Source organism: Engystomops pustulosus, chromosome 7 (assembly GCF_040894005.1).
Source record: "Engystomops pustulosus chromosome 7, aEngPut4.maternal, whole genome shotgun sequence".
In the NCBI taxonomy this organism is placed as follows: domain Eukaryota; kingdom Metazoa; phylum Chordata; class Amphibia; order Anura; family Leptodactylidae; genus Engystomops; species Engystomops pustulosus.
In genome coordinates this window covers 16,894,151-16,913,975 of record NC_092417.1, presented here as the reverse complement: position 1 = coordinate 16,913,975, position 19,825 = coordinate 16,894,151, and the positions used below count along the sequence as shown (strand labels likewise).

The window sequence follows — 19,825 nt, the reverse complement described above, 5'->3', positions numbered from 1 at the left end:
TGCTCACCGTACCGTGGCCACAAAAAAGATAGAGCCGTAAGCACGCCCGTGCGCTACTATCCTCTATAGAGAGGGGAGGGACGAGCAGCGCTCGCTTCTCCTAGTCTCCGGCGCTCCCAACGTGTGCCCAAGATGTGTGAAAATTTCCAGGATCATTCAAGAACTTAGTCTATGGAAAGAAACTACGGAGTCCAAAGCTCCAATCCAATCTAGTATTTGGCAACCATTCTGTGGATGGGGTATCAATATTTTAAGGATAACGATATCCCTTTGATGGTGCTGGTCTAGGGCTTCACTTCAGACCTAGATACAGCCAAGTGGCCAAATCAGTTTTTTAGGGGGTGGGGTTTTGGTACCAAATTCAGTTCCTACTTAAAGGAAACCAACCAACCAAAAAACCTAGAAATCCTCACCTCCGCTTCTCTTCATCTTGATCCTGGCGCTGTCCCTAGCTAGTCTTGACACGCGGGGATCACTTAGAAAAGAAACTTAAAATTAGCAGCCCGAAACATGGGGATAAGATGTCCGGCGCTCCGGGCTGCTAATAATGGACACCCCTGCACCTCCCTTCCCCGCAGCATTGGAAAGGGAGGTGCGAGGGTTTGCATAATTAGCCCAGAGCACCGGACATCTTGTCCCTATGCTCCAGGCTGCTGATTATACATTCCCTTTCTAGGTGATCCCGGCGTTTCAAGACTAGCACCGTACAGCGCCGAAAGAGGATCAGGGGTGAGTATTTATAGTTTTTTTTTGTTTTTTCAAATGGTTGATTTTTTTAAAACTCTGGTTGATCAGTCATTAATCTTTAATAAAGTCACCGTTTATTGACTCCTAGTCAAGGGCCGCGCTATATGGACATCCATTGAGCCAATAACCGTTCACGATGATATAGTGAGAGAAGTAATCTCAGAGTTACTCTTATTAATGGTATATTTGTAATATCTGTCTCTTGTAGCTGTGATCTCGCGGATATATTTCTTAGCAAGACATTATTTATCTCTATAGGTGAACACTGGCTCGGGGTGAACATTGCTGACACAGCAGAAAGACAAACCCACCAGACTATATATCAGTATTGGGGACTTATGCAGCGTTATATACACACCACATCATGATACTTTAATACAGTCATTTTTCACTTTATTTCCATTGATTTCCATGCACAGTATTTACATGATGTTTTAAAGTTGAATAGTGTCAGAGACTCAGATATCACTACATTTCTCATCATGGATTCAGGAGCTTATGCTTCTCTCTTATACATCCTGCAGAAGCACGTAGATTAATGTTTCACTGTGAATCTTCTCCCTCAAGGTTATGAAGCCACCTTTCTCATACTTCCATGTTATACAGAGATGCTGCATCAAGAGAGAAAAGAAGACGTAACATGTATAAAACCTGCAATACACAGAAATATATATAATACTGCCCCCTATTTACAGGAATATAACTACTACAATACTGCCCCTATGTACAAGAATATAACTAATATAATACCGCCCCCTATGTACAAGAATATAACTACTATAATACTGCCCCTATGTACAAGAATATAACTACTATAATACTGCCCCCTAAGTACAAGAATATAACTACTATAATACTGCCCCCTATGTACAAGAATATAACTACTATAATACTGCCCCCTATGTACAGGAATATAACTACTATAATACTGCCCCCTATGTACAAGAATATAACTACTATAATACTGCCCCCTATGTACAGGAATATAACTACTATAATACTACCCCCTATGTACAAGAATATAACTACTATAATACTGCTCCCTATGTACAGGAGTATAACTACTATAATACTGCCCCCTATGTACAGGAATATAACTACTATAATACTGCCTCCTATGTACAAGAATATAACTACTATAATACTGCCCCCTATGTACAAGAATATAACTACTATAATACTGCCTCCTATGTACAAGAATATAACTACTATAATACTGCCCCATATGTACAGGAATATAACTACTATAATACTGCCCCCTATGTACAAGAATATAACTACTATAATACTGCCCCCTATGTACAAGAATATAACTACTATAATACTGCCCCCTATGTACAAGAATATAAGTACTATAATACTGCCCCCTATGTACAAGAATATAACTACTATAATACTACCCCCTATGTACAGGTATATAACTACTATAATACTGCCCCCTATGTACAAGAATATAACTATTATAATACTACCCCCTATGTACAGGAATATTACTACTATAATACTGCCCCCTATGTACAGGAATATAACTACTATAATACTGCCTCCTATGTACAAGAATATAACTACTATAATACTGCCCCCTATGTACAGCAATATAACTACTATAATACTACCCCCTATGTACAAGAATATAACTACTATAATACTGCCCCCTATGTACAGGAATATAACTACTATAATACTGCCCCCTATGTACAAGACTAGAACTACTATAATACTGTCCCTATGTACAAGAATATAACTACTATAATACTGCTCCCTATGTACAGGAGTATAACTACTATAATACTGCTCCCTATGTAGAGGAGTATAACTACTATAATACTGCCCCCTATGTACAAGAATATAACTACTATAATACTGCCCCCTATGTGCAGGAATATAACTACTATAACACTGCCCCCTATGTACAAGAGTATAACTACTATAACACTGCCCCCTATGTACAAGAGTATAACTACTATAATACTGCCCCCTATGTACAGGAATATAACTACTATAATACTGCCCCCTATGTACAAGAATAGAACTACAATAATACTGCCCCCTATGTACAAGAATATAACTACTAAAATACTGCCCCCTATGTACAGGAATATAACTACTATAATACTGCCCCCTATGTACAAGACTAGAACTACTATAATACTGTCCCTATGTACAAGAATATAACTACTATAATACTGCTCCCTATGTACAGGAGTATAACTACTATAATACTGCTCCCTATGTAGAGGAGTATAACTACTATAATACTGCCCCCTATGTACAAGAATATAACTACTATAATACTGCCCCCTATGTGCAGGAATATAACTACTATAACACTGCCCCCTATGTACAAGAGTATAACTACTATAACACTGCCCCCTATGTACAAGAGTATAACTACTATAATACTGCCCCCTATGTACAGGAATATAACTACTATAATACTGCCCCCTATGTACAAGAATAGAACTACAATAATACTGCCCCCTATGTACAAGAATATAACTACTAAAATACTGCCCCCTATGTACAAGAATATAACTACTATAATACTGCCCCCTATGTACAGGAATATAACTACTTTAATACTGCCCCTATGTACAAGAATATAACTACTATAATACTGCCCCCTATGTACAAGAATATAACTACTATAATACTGCCCCCTATGTGCAGGAATATAACTACTATAACACTGCCCCCTATGTACAAGAGTATAACTACTATAACACTGCCCCCTATGTACAAGAGTATAACTACTATAATACTGCCCCCTATGTACAGGAATATAACTACTATAATACTGCCCCCTATGTACAAGAATAGAACTACTATAATACTGCCCCCTATGTACAAGAATATAACTACTATAATACTGCCCCCTATGTACAAGAATATAACTACTATAATACTGCCCCCTATGTACAGGAATATAACTACTATAATAATGCCCCTATGTACAAGAATATAACTACTATAATACAGCTCCCTATGTACAAGAATATAACTACTATAATACTGCCCCCTATGTACAAGAATATAACTACTATAATACTGCCCCCTATGTACAAGAATACAACTACTATAATACTGCCTCCTATGTACAAGAATATAACTACTATAATACTGCCCCCTATGTACAGCAATATAACTACTATAATACTACCCCCTATGTACAAGAATATAACTACTATAATACTGCCCCCTATGTACAAGAATATAACTACTATAATACTGCCCCCTATGTACAAGAATATAACTACTATAATACTGCCCCCTATGTACAAGAATACAACTACTATAATACTGCCCCCTATGTACAAGAATATAACTACTATAATACTGCCCCCTATGTACAAGAATATAACTACTATAATACTACCCCCTATGTACAAGAATATAACTACTATAATACTGCCCCCTATGTACAAGAATATAACTACTATAATACTGCCCCCTATGTACAAGAATATAACTACTATAATACTGCCCCCTATGTACAAGAATACAACTACTATAATACTGCCCCCTATGTACAAGAATATAACTACTATAATACTGCCCCCTATGTACAAGAATATAACTACTATAATACTGCCCCCTATGTACAAGAATATAACTATTATAATACTGCCTCCTATGTACAAGAATATAACTACTATAATACTCCCCCTATGTACAGCAATATAACTACTATAATACTGCCCCCTATGTACAAGAATATAACTACTACAATACTACCCCCTATGTACAAGAATATAACTACTATAATACTGCCCCCTATGTACATGAATATAACTACTATAATACTGCCCCCTATGTACAAGAATATAACTACTATAATACTGCCCCATAGGTACAAGAATATAACTACTATAATACTGCCCCCTATGTACAAGAATATAACTACTATAATACTGCCCCCTATGTACAAGAATATAACTACTATAATACTGCCCCCTATGTACAGGAATATAACTACTATAAGAATGCCCCTATGTACAAGAATATAACTACTATAATACAGCTCCCTATGTACAAGAATATAACTACTATAATACTGCCCCCTATGTACAATAATATAACTACTATAATACTGCCCCCTATGTACAATAATATAACTACTATAATACTGCACCCTATGTACAATAATATAACTACTATAATACTGCCCCCTATGTGCAGGAATATAACTACTATAATAATGCCCCCTATGTACAGGAATATAACTACTATAATACTACCCCCTATGTACAAAAATATAACTACTATAATACTGCCCCCTATGTACAGGAATATAACTACTATAATACTGCCCCCTATGTACAAGAATAGAACTACTATAATACTGCCCCCTATGTACAAGAATATAACTACTATAATACTGCCCCCTATGTACAAGAATATAACTACTATAATACTGCCCCCTATGTACAAGAATATAACTACTATAATACTGCCCCCTATGTACAGGAATATAACAACTATAATACTGCCCCCTATGTACAAGAATATAACTACTATAATACTGCCCCCTATGTACAAGAATATAACTACTATAATACTGCCCTCTATGTACAGGAATATAACTACTATAATACTGTCCCATATGTACAAGAATATAACTACTATAATACTGCCCCCTATGTACAAGAATATAACTAATATAATACTGCCCCCTATGTACAGGAATATAACTACTATAATACTACCCCTATGTACAAGAATATAACTACTATAATACTGCCCCCTATGTACAAGAATATAACTACTATAATACTGCCCCCTATGTACAAGAATATAATTACTATAATACTGCCCCCTATGTACAGGAATATAACTACTATAATACTGCCCCCTATGTACATGAATATAACTAATATAATACTGCCCCTATGTTCAGGAATATAACTACTATAATACTGATCCCTATGTACAAGACTATAACTACTATAATACTGCCCCCTATGTACAGGAATATAACTACTATAATACTGCCCCCTATGTACAAGAATATAACTACTATAATACTGCCCCCTATGTACAGGAATATAACTACTATAATACTACCCCCTATGTACAAGAATATAACTACTATAATACTGCCCCCTATGTACAAGAATATAACTACTATAATACTGCCCCCTATGTACAGTAATATAACTACTATAATACTGCCCCCTATGTGCAGGAATATAACTACTATAATACTGATCTCTATGTACAAGACTATAACTACTATAATACTGCCCCCTATGTACAGGAATATAACTACTATAATACTGCCCCCTATGTACAAGAATATAACTACTATAATACTGCCCCCTATGTACAGGAATATAACTACTATAATACTACCCCCTATGTACAAGAATATAACTACTATAATACTGCCCCCTATGTACAAGAATATAACTACTATAATACTGCCCTGTGTACAGGAATATAACTACTATAATACTGCCCCCTATGTACAGGAATATAACTACTATAATACTGCCCCCTATGTACAGTAATATAACTACTATAATACTGCCCCTATGTACAAGTATATAACTATTATAATACTGCCCCCTATGTACAAGAATATAACTACTATAATACTGCCCCCTATGTACAGGAATATAACTACTATAATACTGCCCCCTAAGTACAAGAATATAACTACTATAATACTGCCCCCTATGTACCATAATATTACTACTATAATACTGCCCCCTATGTACAGGAATATAACTACTATAATACTGCCCCCTTTGTACAAGAATATAACTACTATAATACTGCCCCCTATGTACCATAATATTACTACTATAATACTGCCCCCTATGTACAGGAATATAACTACTATAATACTGCCCCCTTTGTACAAGAATATAACTACTATAATACTGCCCCCTATGTACAAGAATATAACTACTATAATACTGCCCTGTGTACAGGAATATAACTACTATAATACTGCCCCCTATGTACAAGAATATAACTACTATAATACTGCCCCCTATGTACAAGAATATAACTACTATAATACTGCCCCCTTTGTACAAGAATATAACTACTATAATACTGCCCCCTATGTACAAGAATATAACTACTATAATACTGCTCCCTATGTACAAGAATATAACTACTATAATACTGCTCCCTATGTACAAGAATATAACTACTATAATACTGCCCCTATGTACAAGAATATAACTACTATAATACTGCCCCCTATGTACAAGAATATAACTACTATAATACTGCTCCCTATGTACAAGAATATAACTACTATAATACTGCCCCTATGTACAAGAATATAACTACTATAATACTGCCCCCTATGTACAAGAATATAACTACTATAATACTGCTCCCTATGTACAAGAATATAACTACTATAATACTGCTCCCTATGTACAAGAATATAACTACTATAATACTGCCCCTATGTACAAGAATATAACTACTATAATACTGCCCTCTATGTACAGGAATATAACTACTATAATACTGTCCCATATGTACAAGAATATAACTACTATAATACTGCCCCCTATGTACAAGAATATAACTACTATAATACTGCCCCCTTGCTGTGAGGACGTGTATGAGCTGAGCTCCTGAGTCTCTGCATGTCTGGAGCTAGCCCAGGGCGGGGCCACCCTGGGTGGGGAGATTCCCCAGGCAAGGCCCAGGCTTCCAGGCCTACATCGGGAGTGAACTCCCACAAACTTTCTACAAGGGATTTAAATCCCAAAGTAACATGTAATGAAGATTGTGGACATGATGTTGTTGTTGTGAACAAAGAGAAAGAGTTGAACATGAATACTGCAGTGAAAGCAGCAAGTTCTATGAGCAGCCAGCGTGGAGGAGCACAGGTGATGCAGCAGAGTGTGAGACAAGCAGCAGGTGCACAGCCCCCCACTCCTGCACCCAGACAGAGGAGAAGGTCTCTGGAGAGACAAACCCTGCAAGAAAACCTGCAGCAGAGGGATGTGGTGTCCAGCATGGCCTGTCCAGGCCGCACCAGGTCAGCAGTAAAGCCGCAGACTGTTACCATGAGCACTGCTAAGTGTGAACAGGCCCCTGCCAGTGCAAGCCACAAGCTTGGGAAGGAGACGGGTGCACCAAAACCATCTGGAGCTGCACCCCGACCAGCAAAGCAGGGGAAGGAGACCGCACGGGCACCGGAGCTGCAGATGGCGGAGGAGATACCGACCCTGGTAAGGAGGATGGGGGAGCTCACTAACCATAAGAAAATGCTGCAGATGCAAATTGACTGTATGTATTCACTTAGAACTGCGCACCCTGAAAGCAGCACCCTGTATAACACCAAGCTGCAGGGACTAGGCATAGAGCTGGCACAGGTGGTCAGGGATATGGACTGTGTCCTGGAGAGGATGGGACCCCTGGCTGAGTCTTACAGAAACCAGGAGCGCTTCTCCCAGCAGAGGCAGAGCTGTGACTCTGGGCCCCGGGCCCCTACAGCACAAGCTGGTTCCGTTCCCCCAGATGTACCCCAACGTGTTACACAGGTTCTCAGGCCTGCAAGCTTCTCATTCCAGAAGGGACAGACACCAGATCAGCCGCAGAGCTCTGCAGCGGTCCCAGAGCAGGTGCATGGACCTGTAGTACCACAAGTCCCAGCAGTGTCTGTTGATGGTGAACTTTCATCTATGTGTCTTGGTGATGCGGTGACCCAGGAGAACTCTAACGTACTTGAGACTGGGAACACTGTAGGACATTCTGCTGTACCTGAGGGGTCGGGGGACAGAGGGGACCCACAGTCTATCTGGGATGTTCAGTCACCGGAGGATAACATAGAGGTGGATGGGGGGCAGGGGGTGGTGCAGAATGATGCTTGTGACTTCCCCCCTTTAACATCGAGCCGCCTAGTAGAGTCAGGTCCCTCTAGATCAGATCCTCCACCCAGTAATCAGAGTGAGCCCTGTCAGGAACCTCCCAGAAATGCCTGGAGCCGCGGCGCTCCCTCCTTCACCTCCGGCACACAATACTCAGGGCAGGCATTTAAGAGGAGGAACGTGGTGCGCTTTAAGAATAGAGGCGATAAGGAAGATCTCCCAGACAGGAGGTTTGTGGTGCGGGATCTCCTGTGCAGCCAGATGGGGTTCACGCCAGATGATATCCTGGCGGTCATCAACCTTCCAGACAGACAGGGCTATGATGTCAGCTTTAAGCTTATGTCCAGTCTGGATAGGTTCTGGGATAAACTCCCCCGGTTCAGGGACAAGGACGGCTGGAATAAATTTACATTTGTCCCCATTTCCAGGCCAGGTACCGTAGTGGTTAATGTCATCTTCTGGAACGAGTCTGTTCCCCCTCAGGATATTCTGGTGTGGCTCAGGCGCCATTGTGATCTGCTGTCTGACCTCACTAAGAATAGAGACGCCGACGGTATCTGGACTGGGGGTTGGAAGGTGCTGGTGAAGCTGAGGCAATACAACAACATTACTCTGCACCTCCCCAACTCCTTCTATATAGGTAGAGAAAAGGGCGTCTGCTTCTATCCCGGACAACCACGGAAGTGCTTTAGATGTGGTAGGATTGGTCACGTGGCCAAAGTATGTACGGTAGTTAAATGTAACCTGTGTGGGGAGGTTGGTCATCTCAGTGCCACCTGTGAGACGGTCAAGTGTAACCTTTGCGGAGAGATTGGGCACCCGCACAAGGATTGCCCGGAGGCCTGGCACAACATCGCCAGAGACTTCTCTGATGATGAGATGGTGCAGGAGGCAGACGCCATAGAGGAGGAGGCCTTAGTGTCGGGGGAAATTCTGACCAGGCGGGAGGTACAGGGGTCAGGTGATGCAGAACCCCAGCAGTCAGACAGTGCTCAGGGGAGTGTGGAGGTTGTAACTCAACACCAACCTCAGGCCGCCACCTCTGTAGTACCCACTGAATATGAGGAGGTGAAAAAGAATAAAAGGAAGAAAAAAGACAAATCGTCCCGTAAGCCTGAGGAGTATAGTGCGGAGCCTAAGACCAGGAGGAAGTCCAGCGGTGATGCCGGGGTCATGGTCCTTTCCAACCGGTTTGATGCTCTGTCAGAGTCAGATGGGGACTTTGAAAAAGAGCTAGAAAGAATTGACAGTGAGTGTGAGGTGGACACAGGGAATCCTCCAACTAAGAAGAAGCCCCCTCCTGTAGATACCACTGAGGATTCGGACATGGAGACAGGTGGAAGACAGGAGGACTTTGACTCTGACTCATGATGATGGGGGTCACTGCTCTGCTTTTTCTGATTATAATGGCTGGATTCTCTCTAAAAGTTGCTTCTAGCAACGTCAACAGCATTAAAGTAAGAAGGACCAGACACGCCGTATATGACCACCTGAGATATCTGGACGCTGATGTCATCTTCCTGCAGGAGACCCGTCTGACCACCTTAGGGCATCTCCGTGAGGCTGAGCGTGAGTGGCGGTCTGGTCCTTCTTACTGGTCACTGGCTGTGGAGCCGTACGCCGGGGTCGCCATACTGTTTAACACCACAGACGTGACGGTGCACAGGCTGACGGAGGTCGCTATGGGGAGGTGCCTGGTGCTGGAAGTGACCATCCATGGTAGGCGGCTCCGGCTGATTAACATCTATGGCCCACAGACAGTGACAGAGAGAATCCAGCTGTTCAATGAGGTGAAGCAATATCTTTTCACCTCTATCCCTGTAGTAATGCCGGGTGATTTCAATGTTACCATGACATCAGGTGACAGGTCCTCGGGCAGAGCAGTGGTCAGAGACTCCAAAGTCCTAAAGAGCATCATATCACAGGCCCATCTGTGTGATGTATTCACCCTGGGTGGTAGGACACCTAAGTACACGTACTCCTGTGCTGACAGACATAGCAGGATCGACATGGCGTTTGTCAGTCCCTCAGAGAATCTAAGTGGGATGAGCGAGAGAGTTGTCCCATATTCTGACCATCTGGCCTTATTGTTTTGCATTGGAGCTACTAACCGCTCTGATATTGGTCGGGGGTTATGGGGGCTCAATTCCAGCATCCTGGATGATGCCTATGTCCAGAATTGTATCCACTCCCTTTTTCAGGACCAGCTCCAGAGACAGGACTTCTATGATAACATATCTGACTGGTGGGAGAACGTCAAGGAGGAGATCAGGTCCCTCTTAAAGAGACTGTCAGTGAAGAAGGGTAGGAGTAAGTACAGCCAGTATCTCAAGCTGCGGAGAGAATTGGAGTCACTGTATTCGGCGGGAGGGGGGGACAAACAAAAGATTGACCGACTGAAATCTGAGATAAAGCAGTATCAGTACAACCGCTACACGTCCCTGGTAATAGAAAGAGATTACGGAAAACTGGGAGTTCCCGATCCCTATGAAAATTGCCGGGAACGTGTGGCCAAGAAATCGATCACAGGTCTCACTGACTCCCAGGGAGTTTTGCAGGAATCTCGGGAGGGTATCCTGGGGGTGGTGAGATCCTACTATGCTGAATTATTTCAGAAGAAGGTTTTGGATAAAGAGAAAATGGCTCAATTCTTGGAGGCAACTCCAGGTCCTGACACTAAAGATTTGGACCTTTCTCCTTTGACAGCAGGAATAACAGAGGAGGAGGTTAAAGAGGCCATCAATAAATTACATCTGAAGAAGGCACCAGGTCCTGATGGTATAACATGTGAATTCTATAAGAAGTTCAGAGACCTCTTAGCCCCAATCCTTGTGGATGTGTTTACCAACTGTCTAGAAAATCACCTGATGCCTCCATCCATGAGAGTGTCCTCCCTTATTCTGCTGTCCAAAGGTAAGGAGCCTAGTGACATCAAGAACTGGAGGCCGATCGCCCTCTTGAATGTTGACAGGAAGATTCTGGCAAAAATACTCTTCTCTAGATTAGTCTGTTTGTCCCCGGCACTGTTGGCAGGCTCTCAGTACGGCACGGTAAGAGGGCGGAACATCTCTGGAGCAGTCCTCTCGATAAGGGAGATGTTTGAGAGATGTAAAGCTCTGAGGTGTGGGAGATATGTTGTAGGTCTGGACCAGGCTAAAGCCTTTGACAGGGTTGATCACGATTATCTATGGGCCACTTTGTCAAAGTACGGTATTCCGGGACAATTTATAGATTGGCTGAGAACTTTGTACAGAGAGGCGAAGAGCTTTCCTCTGATCAATGGTTGGCAGGGGGACACTTTCGGAGTAGAGGCCGGGGTGCGACAAGGCTGCCCCCTGAGTCCACTGCTGTATGTGTTTGCCATAGACTTGTTTCTGCGATCACTGCAGCGGTGTGACTTTCGGGGGGTGCCGGTCCCCCATTGCTTGCCTTTGAAGGTAGTCGCCTACGCGGATGATGTGACTGTGGTGATATCTGAACCTCGTGAGGTGGAGATGTTATCTGCAGCCATCAGAAGTTACTCAGGGGCCTCCGGGTCTCTGGTCAACCTAGAGAAGAGTCAAGCTTTCTGGACATTGGATACTGCTCCTGGCTTTGATCTGCCACAGTTCGCCAAGGGGGGAACTGTATGGGGGAACAGGTTGAACCCAGTAAAAAGAGGGATCACCTACCTGCAGAGGAGAGAGGGTGGGCTGGATATGTTAAATCCAAGGGTTTTCTTTGACTCCATGTTTCTGAAAGTCAATTTTGGTTGCCTGGACTCAAACAATGGTCTCCTGTGGGTAAGTAGTGTCAGGGACTGGATATTGCCTTTTGCAGAGTCTTGGGTGCGAGGCGGCAGTCTCAAGAGGGGCCGATGGACTCCTGGCTTCCTCCCCCAGTATCTGGAGTATGGTCTCAGGTGTTTGAAAAAGTGGAGGATAGACAAGACATTATTGGAGAGTAGGACCAGGAAGGAGCTTTATACCAATATCTGTAGGACCTTCTATACAGTACAGCCAGCTCTGAGGGACTGCACAACGGCCACCCTGCAGGAGAGCCTGAAGCTCCTCAATAGTCCGAGGCTTCCTGCAAAGTTCTATGACATCGCCTGGTTGTCCTTACATGGGAGGCTCTTTGTCAGGGGTAATTTAAAGTTTCTGAGTGTCTCTGACCGTATGTGCCCCTTAGGATGTCAGCTGGAGGAGACTATGGAGCACTTTACTAACGAGTGCCCGGGAGGGAGGCAGATATGGCAGGAGGTGTTCCACAGGCTAAAAATACCAAGGCTGCAGTCTCTCAAATACCCAGATATCATCTATGGGGTGACTCCACAAGTAACCGGCATAGACAGGGGGACCATGTACCTGATCATCACCGTTCTCAAATATTACCACTGGCACACCAGGACCAGAGTGTCTGCACACAGCGAGTCCTTCCAGCCTATGACCGCTGTAACCCAAATACTATCAGAGCTGAGGTGGATACGATCCATAGAGGTTAGCAAAAAGGGTAATTATGTTGAGTTATGGAGGAACATATGTCTGGGGTAATTGATCATGTCATGTTATTTCCTAATTTCCCTTCTTACCAGTGATGGACTTTGTTTAAGTTAATATTATTATCAATTTATTATATTCTGATATGTATGATTTCTGTTAAATAATTGTTTGGTCATTCTGATGAGAATGTATTGTTATATATATTTTTTTTTGTCTGTTTTTACTAATAAAAATTGCCCCCTATGTACAAGAATATAACTAATATAATACTGCCCCCTATGTACAGGAATATAACTACTATAATACTACCCCTATGTACAAGAATATAACTACTATAATACTGCCCCCTATGTACATGAATATAACTAATATAATACTGCCCCTATGTTCAGGAATATAACTACTATAATACTGATCCCTATGTACAAGACTATAACTACTATAATACTGCCCCCTATGTACAGGAATATAACTACTATAATACTGCCCCCTATGTACAAGAATATAACTACTATAATACTGCCCCCTATGTACAGGAATATAACTACTATAATACTACCCCCTATGTACAAGAATATAACTACTATAATACTGCCCCCTATGTACAAGAATATAACTACTATAATACTGCCCCCTATGTACAAGAATATAACTACTATAATACTGCCCCCTATGTGCAGGAATATAACTACTATAATACTGCCCCCTATGTGCAGGAATATAACTACTATAATACTGATCTCTATGTACAAGACTATAACTACTATAATACTGCCCCCTATGTACAGGAATATAACTACTATAATACTGCCCCCTATGTACAAGAATATAACTACTATAATACTGCCCCCTATGTACAGGAATATAACTACTATAATACTACCCCCTATGTACAAGAATATAACTACTATAATACTGCCCCCTATGTACAAGAATATAACTACTATAATACTGCCCTGTGTACAGGAATATAACTACTATAATACTGCCCCCTATGTACAGGAATATAACTACTATAATACTGCCCCCTATGTACAGGAATATAACTACTATAATACTGCCCCCTATGTACAAGAATATAACTACTATAATACTGCCCTGTGTACAGGAATATAACTACTATAATACTGCCCCCTATGTACAGGAATATAACTACTATAATACTGCCCCCTATGTACAGGAATATAACTACTATAATACTGCCCCCTATGTACAAGAATATAACTACTATAATACTGCCCTGTGTACAGGAATATAACTACTATAATACTGCCCCCTATGTACAAGAATATAACTACTATAATACTGCCCCCTATGTACAAGAATATAACTACTATAATACTGCCCCCTATGTACAAGTATATAAATACTATAATTATAACAAAATGCACATACCTGGAATTCTGTGTAGTATGTGAGATAATGCAGCATAAATGTGAGCACAGACAGCCATTCAGATATAACAGCAGTAGTGTCACAGACCTAAATAGAAGTAAAAGACATTACTGTACAGTTTCTGGGACTTAATATCTATTAACCTTTCCTTATAGTCTGACGATATCATCCAAAGTATGGATTAACTGATTTTTTTTTTAGTTGCAGTACCGCTCTTGACCACAAGTCATTCTAGAGGGAAGATATCTACTGTATGAGCAAACTGTGACATAAAGTACAGCATAGAATAAAGTTTAATAAAATATTTTGTAAAGTATAATACGTAGCAATGGAAATGGTGCCCCTGGTACACCTACCTGCTGTGTATAACACTAGTGTGAATGATAAATATCTCTATACTACAGTATATATAATAATACAGACATACCTCCTCACACTGTCCTCTGGTACACAGCTTGTATATCAGTATTATCTTAAAAAGAACAACTGAAAGGAGAAGAAGTAAAGGAAAAGTAGTAGTCATAATAAACACAATGCTATAACTACGATTGCTGTGCTCTAGCGCCACCTTTTGGAAAGGTCTTGTAAATCAGTGTCTAGTGTTACATCCGTGTCTGCATTTTGCTTTGTTCGCATTAAGAGGTTCTGGAATCGCTGACTATTCCAGTGGGTTTACTTTTAAAGGGCCGTATGTTCTAGTGACTAGTGACTGGCTGTGATCTGTATTTACCACACTGGACCAGCAAGATGTGCCTGTTCTTACCTCCTTGGGCAGAGTTCCTTCTCATTATATATATCCTGCGCTCTGCTCCACACGCTGATGATGAAATTAATTTGCTAGCTCCATTACCTACTCTGCTATGCTTCACTATTCCTGCATTCCTGGTATTTGATTCTTGGCTTGTTTTGTGACTATTCTTCAGTGTTTTAGGATTCTATTCCTTATATGCTCTCTCAGTTGTGACGCATAATGTTTGCTACCCATTATTATGTTTTTCTGTTTGTTTGTCTTGTTATATGTCTGCCCTGTGACCTGGGGCTGTCTTCATGTTTGTCCCATATCAGTAGGATATGCAGAGGTAAATATAGTTGGGGACTATATCTTAGAGCTCACTGTCCTGTCTGTTGTCCCTGATTACAGTGTCCCCATTACGAGGGCCTTGAGTCTTGAGCGACATGGCCTGCTTAAAGGATCGGGCATTGACTTGTGACTTGCTATTGTTTTCTTTCTAGTAGGTGGCGCTATAGGCACCACTCTCCTTTTTGCATACCACTATTCCCTATACACCATGGCGCTCTCCAAAATAGTAGACCTCGGATTTTTACAAAGGCAATGGTAAGATTGTGAGCAGGAATAGTGGTGACAATGGCTAATGTGCCCCAGTTTTACTCCTAAATAATACAAACATGATAGTTAAGGGGTCGTCTGTTCTCTGCACCATTGACATTTATGGGACTTCCAAATTGGCTTACAGGTCAGACAAAACCGAAAAAGTATCTCTGGTATAGAGAAGGTTGGAGGACCTCCGTTTCTCTGTTTCGGCTCAATCATACCCCTATACTGTGGATAAAGGATAAATGTTACATTGAATACAACCCCTTTAATAGTGGGGGCCTCTGTTCAGGATACTTATCTCTTGAGAGAGGGGTTACATAAAGAGTCTGTCAGTCTGGAGGACCAGTCCTTCATTAGACATAATTTCTAGCCTATGAATGTAATACCTCACTTCACCTGTGGGGGCACCGCAGTGAAAGTGATCACTGCCAGGTCTCTATTAAACATGGGCGATCGCTGAAGGTCACAGCTGAGAGACACTAAGTGATCAAAGGACATAATAAGGGGGTGTAACTTAAAATAGAGAACCCCTTTAATAATGATTTGACGTAAGAGAAGGGCTTGAGGACTATTAGAATCTCTTTTGTGGCAAAGGATACATGTGATAAGGGCTCCGGTCGTCACGAGGGACAGTGCCATTCTTATATGACACACATACGGGTTACTTAATGACACCCGATACAAGTATCTTGACTGGAACACGTTGTATATGGCTCCAAATCCCAAGGACAGAACTGCTCCGGTCCTATGGATCACAGGAAAAGGTTCTACCTGCAATATAAAGAAATGCACCAGTCCCGGAGGGCAGTGTCGGACTGGCCCACCAGAGCACCAGAGGATCCTCCGGTGGGCCCAGGCTCAACCCAATACTGAACGCCATAGGTCCATCTAGGCTGCTAGAAGCTGCTATGAAGAGTGGGCCCCCAAAATGATTTTCTCTGGTGGGCCTAAGGAAACCCAGTCCGACACTGCCGGAGGGTGTTCTGCCTCATCCACACAGGGGTATTCATTGCATAAAATAAAGGCCGTATTTGCGCGAAACCAGGACTCCTCATAGTCATGTAAGAGTCCTTGACTCCTTCCCATGTTATAAATGTATGATCACGGGGGTGTCCGACAGAAGAGACACCATTCTGAGATCTAATTCCCATGACTTACTCCATACCAGGGGAACTTCCTGTAAGTTTATACGGAAGTCAATGAAGTGCAGAGCCGAGTTGCATCCTGAGCTCATTTGACTTCTGTGAGACTTCCAGAACAGGAAGTCCTGCCAGTCTGAAGCAGGTCGGGGGGATTTATGCATCCCCCCATACATTCAGTAGCGGGCGTTATTGGGCACATTTATCATGCCTTGACGCTAAGTGCTCCAGCTTATGATGGTGCCACTCACCATATCCATCAGGAAGCTTCGGCCTCTTGATACATCCCAGGGGGCACATCTACACCCGGCACTGAATGGCGCCATAGTTTGTGCCTGAGACTATAGGAAGTGAGCAGGAGCGGGACAAGGATGCCCCATGTCGGCCCACTGTGCAGCTCGGCACCACACCAGCCCCACCCAACTGGCATAGATGGGCAAAGAAGTGGCGATAACCCCCCTCCCCCCATGTCTAAAACACAAACCTGAAACACGGCCACCATGGATGTCCCAACACATGAGCACAATCCAAGTACAAGTAGTATCTTCTGGTACATGAACCATGGGACCTCAATGGCTGCAGCCTGAATATCAAGGAACTTGTACTGGAAATATATTGTTGAGGCTCCTGTAACAGAAGGCACAAGCGGTCAGAAGGTCACTGATATATGATATATCCAGCAGATCAATGGGGGGTCTAACATCCAGCAACACCATCCATCAGCTGACCCGGCCACCAGCTCTACAAAGTGTAAAAAATGGTTAATGTTCCAGGATTGTAGCTCCACCCAGAGAAATGGGGGCGTTTCCTCACACTGCTGTGCTCTTAGCTTTCTTCAGGAGCTGCTAAACCCCTCCCACCTATAGGCTGCTGTAGCTATTCAACTTAAATTAGGGCCGGATTAAGACTGTCATTGGTGTATGAATATTATAGCTCTTACAAGTCTGGAATCACTTCCTACATCGGGTATTAGAATAAAGATCTTGGGGGATGGAGGATGTTTCCCTTCTGCTGCTTTCAATCTGTGGTTTTAGGATCATTATTGGACCTTTAAAGGTCCTGAAATGGTTCTTGTGTAAATGTGTATTGAGAGAAGGAACAGATGTATGAGGATTTCACGGCTGAAGGTCCTTTTCAGTATAACATTTGGTGGGTGGTGTGGGTGACTATGGACCCCCTAGAAAACTTGGGCCCTGGGATACCGCCCCAAACCACCTGACTAGAAGACAGATAAAACTTTTACTCAGAGCAGAGGGGAGGGACATGACAAAACTCCACCCAGAGAGCTAAGAGAAGAGTAGCGCATTTGGAGAAGCTACAACCTTGGAATATTAAACCATATTTCACAGTCCTGCTGCTACTAACAACACATACACAAAGCTAAATTTCCACATCTCTCTGAGCTCCTTGAAGGGAACCTCATCAGGGCCATCAAGGCCAGAGCCCTGATGATATACACTTACCAAGTATAGTGGACACCATGAAGACTGTAGTGAAGACAACAGACTCTGGGAAATAGGATCCCGTTTCACTGGAAAGGAACATGAAATGATCTGAATTTATAGGACACCAGAAATCAGTATATAAAAAAATGGACAATTTTTAGGTCTCCCATTGTAAACTCTAGGTATGTATTGATCCCTTAGGCACAATGAGGTTAGGTTCCCTTGGAAATCCCTTGAAGACCACACTTTTTGACTACTCATCTCAAAAACTAAAAGATGGGGCTGGTGTAAAAGCCAACATGTCCAGTCCTTTTCCTTCCCAACATTTTCCCATTGGTAGGACCCCCATACACCTGGTGGAGTGATCCAACAAGAACGTCAGAATCCACCTTTACGAGCCCATCTCGGCCAGTTATTTTGGCATAAACACAGTCGTAACCTTTAACCTACAATCTTTTGATAGTCTGGACCTGAACATCACTTTCCGAAAACCAACCAAGGATTGTGATCCCATTAATAATATATCAGATGGAGCTTGTTCTCTACTTACCTGACATACAGTAGGAACGTCGGTGCATGGCCTCCAACGATGGTCATGATGTAAGCAACAGAGAGTCCTACTAGAGTCCAAGTGACCCACAGGCAAGGCAAGAAAGCCAAACCCCGAATCTCCATCCTACTTGTCTCCGAGTCTTCTCAGCCGTGATGTCATCAGAGCTCAGTGATATCAATATGGGGTTTCAGGATCGTTGGGGAACCTTCAAAGAAGGTCCTGAAATAGCTCTTGAATCCTGCAACTCTCTAACCTTCTTAGTTCTTCACCATGGTGGCTCCTTCACCTATCCCTTGGTCCTGGTGCCATCTTCTCCATGTCTACTGATCCTGGTGCTATATCTCCAATATCTGGTCCAGGCTCTCTCCGTCCTGCTCAGAATCCTATGAAATGTGATAATGGGTCATTGTATAATATATGGGATTACGTAACGCAACGTTCAGTAAACCACCAAGAGACATCTCACAATTTTACAGATAAATTAATATGACAGGATTTCCCAATTTCCCTTTTTTTTCAGGAAAGGTGGGGGGCGGGGGGGTTGTCTCGTAAATTCAGTTGTGTTCTCTATTTCTCCGCTGGGCCCGGGGTGCAGAGCCAGCACTTCAGCCCAATTACTCAAGAGATTTTACTCAATTGGGTTAAAAGTCATCAGTTGTGACTGCGAAGAAAAGTAGATATCAGTTTTACCCACAATGCTTTGTTCTCTGGGAACAGGAAACCCATGGAATGCTGGAAATACATATCGTACGGAGAAGAAAACATCACGTGATTTTAATTCTGTGTTAAAGGGAACCTGTCACCAGGAGAGCCATTTTTAGCACTCCCCCAGTCCCCACAGAGCATAGTACATACACTGCCAAAGTGTTTTTGTATTAAAAATAG

The 19,825-nt window shown here is 42.4% G+C and overlaps 1 protein-coding gene across 1 annotated transcript; it reads right to left on the bottom strand.

Moving 5' to 3' along the window:
* Positions 1–1,133: 1,133 nt before the first annotated feature.
* Positions 1,134–19,571, bottom strand: LOC140068669 (DNA damage-regulated autophagy modulator protein 1-like). The gene is made up of 7 exons (XM_072114050.1): positions 18,938–19,571; positions 18,406–18,473; positions 17,427–17,569; positions 16,403–16,574; positions 14,895–14,953; positions 14,468–14,554; positions 1,134–1,358 (listed from the first exon to the last, which is right to left on the bottom strand). The coding sequence occupies exons 1-7, from the start codon at positions 19,060–19,062 to the stop codon at positions 1,257–1,259; spliced, it is 756 nt and encodes a 251-aa protein (XP_071970151.1). The 5' UTR covers positions 19,063–19,571; the 3' UTR covers positions 1,134–1,256.
* Between the last annotated feature and the right edge of the window lie 254 nt (positions 19,572–19,825).

Excerpts from the sequence above, each read along its gene's own strand:
- LOC140068669 (XM_072114050.1), bottom strand. The coding sequence starts at position 19,062 with ATGGAGATTCGGGGTTTGGCTTTCTTGCCTTGCCTGTGGGTCACTTGG. Across the intron at positions 18,474-18,937 it reads ACGTTCCTACTGTATGTCAG|TGAAACGGGATCCTATTTCC; the intron begins GTAAGTAGAGAA and ends GTTCCTTTCCAG. Across the intron at positions 14,954-16,402 it reads GACCGGAGCCCTTATCACAT|TTGTTCTTTTTAAGATAATA; the intron begins GTATCCTTTGCC and ends TTCTCCTTTCAG.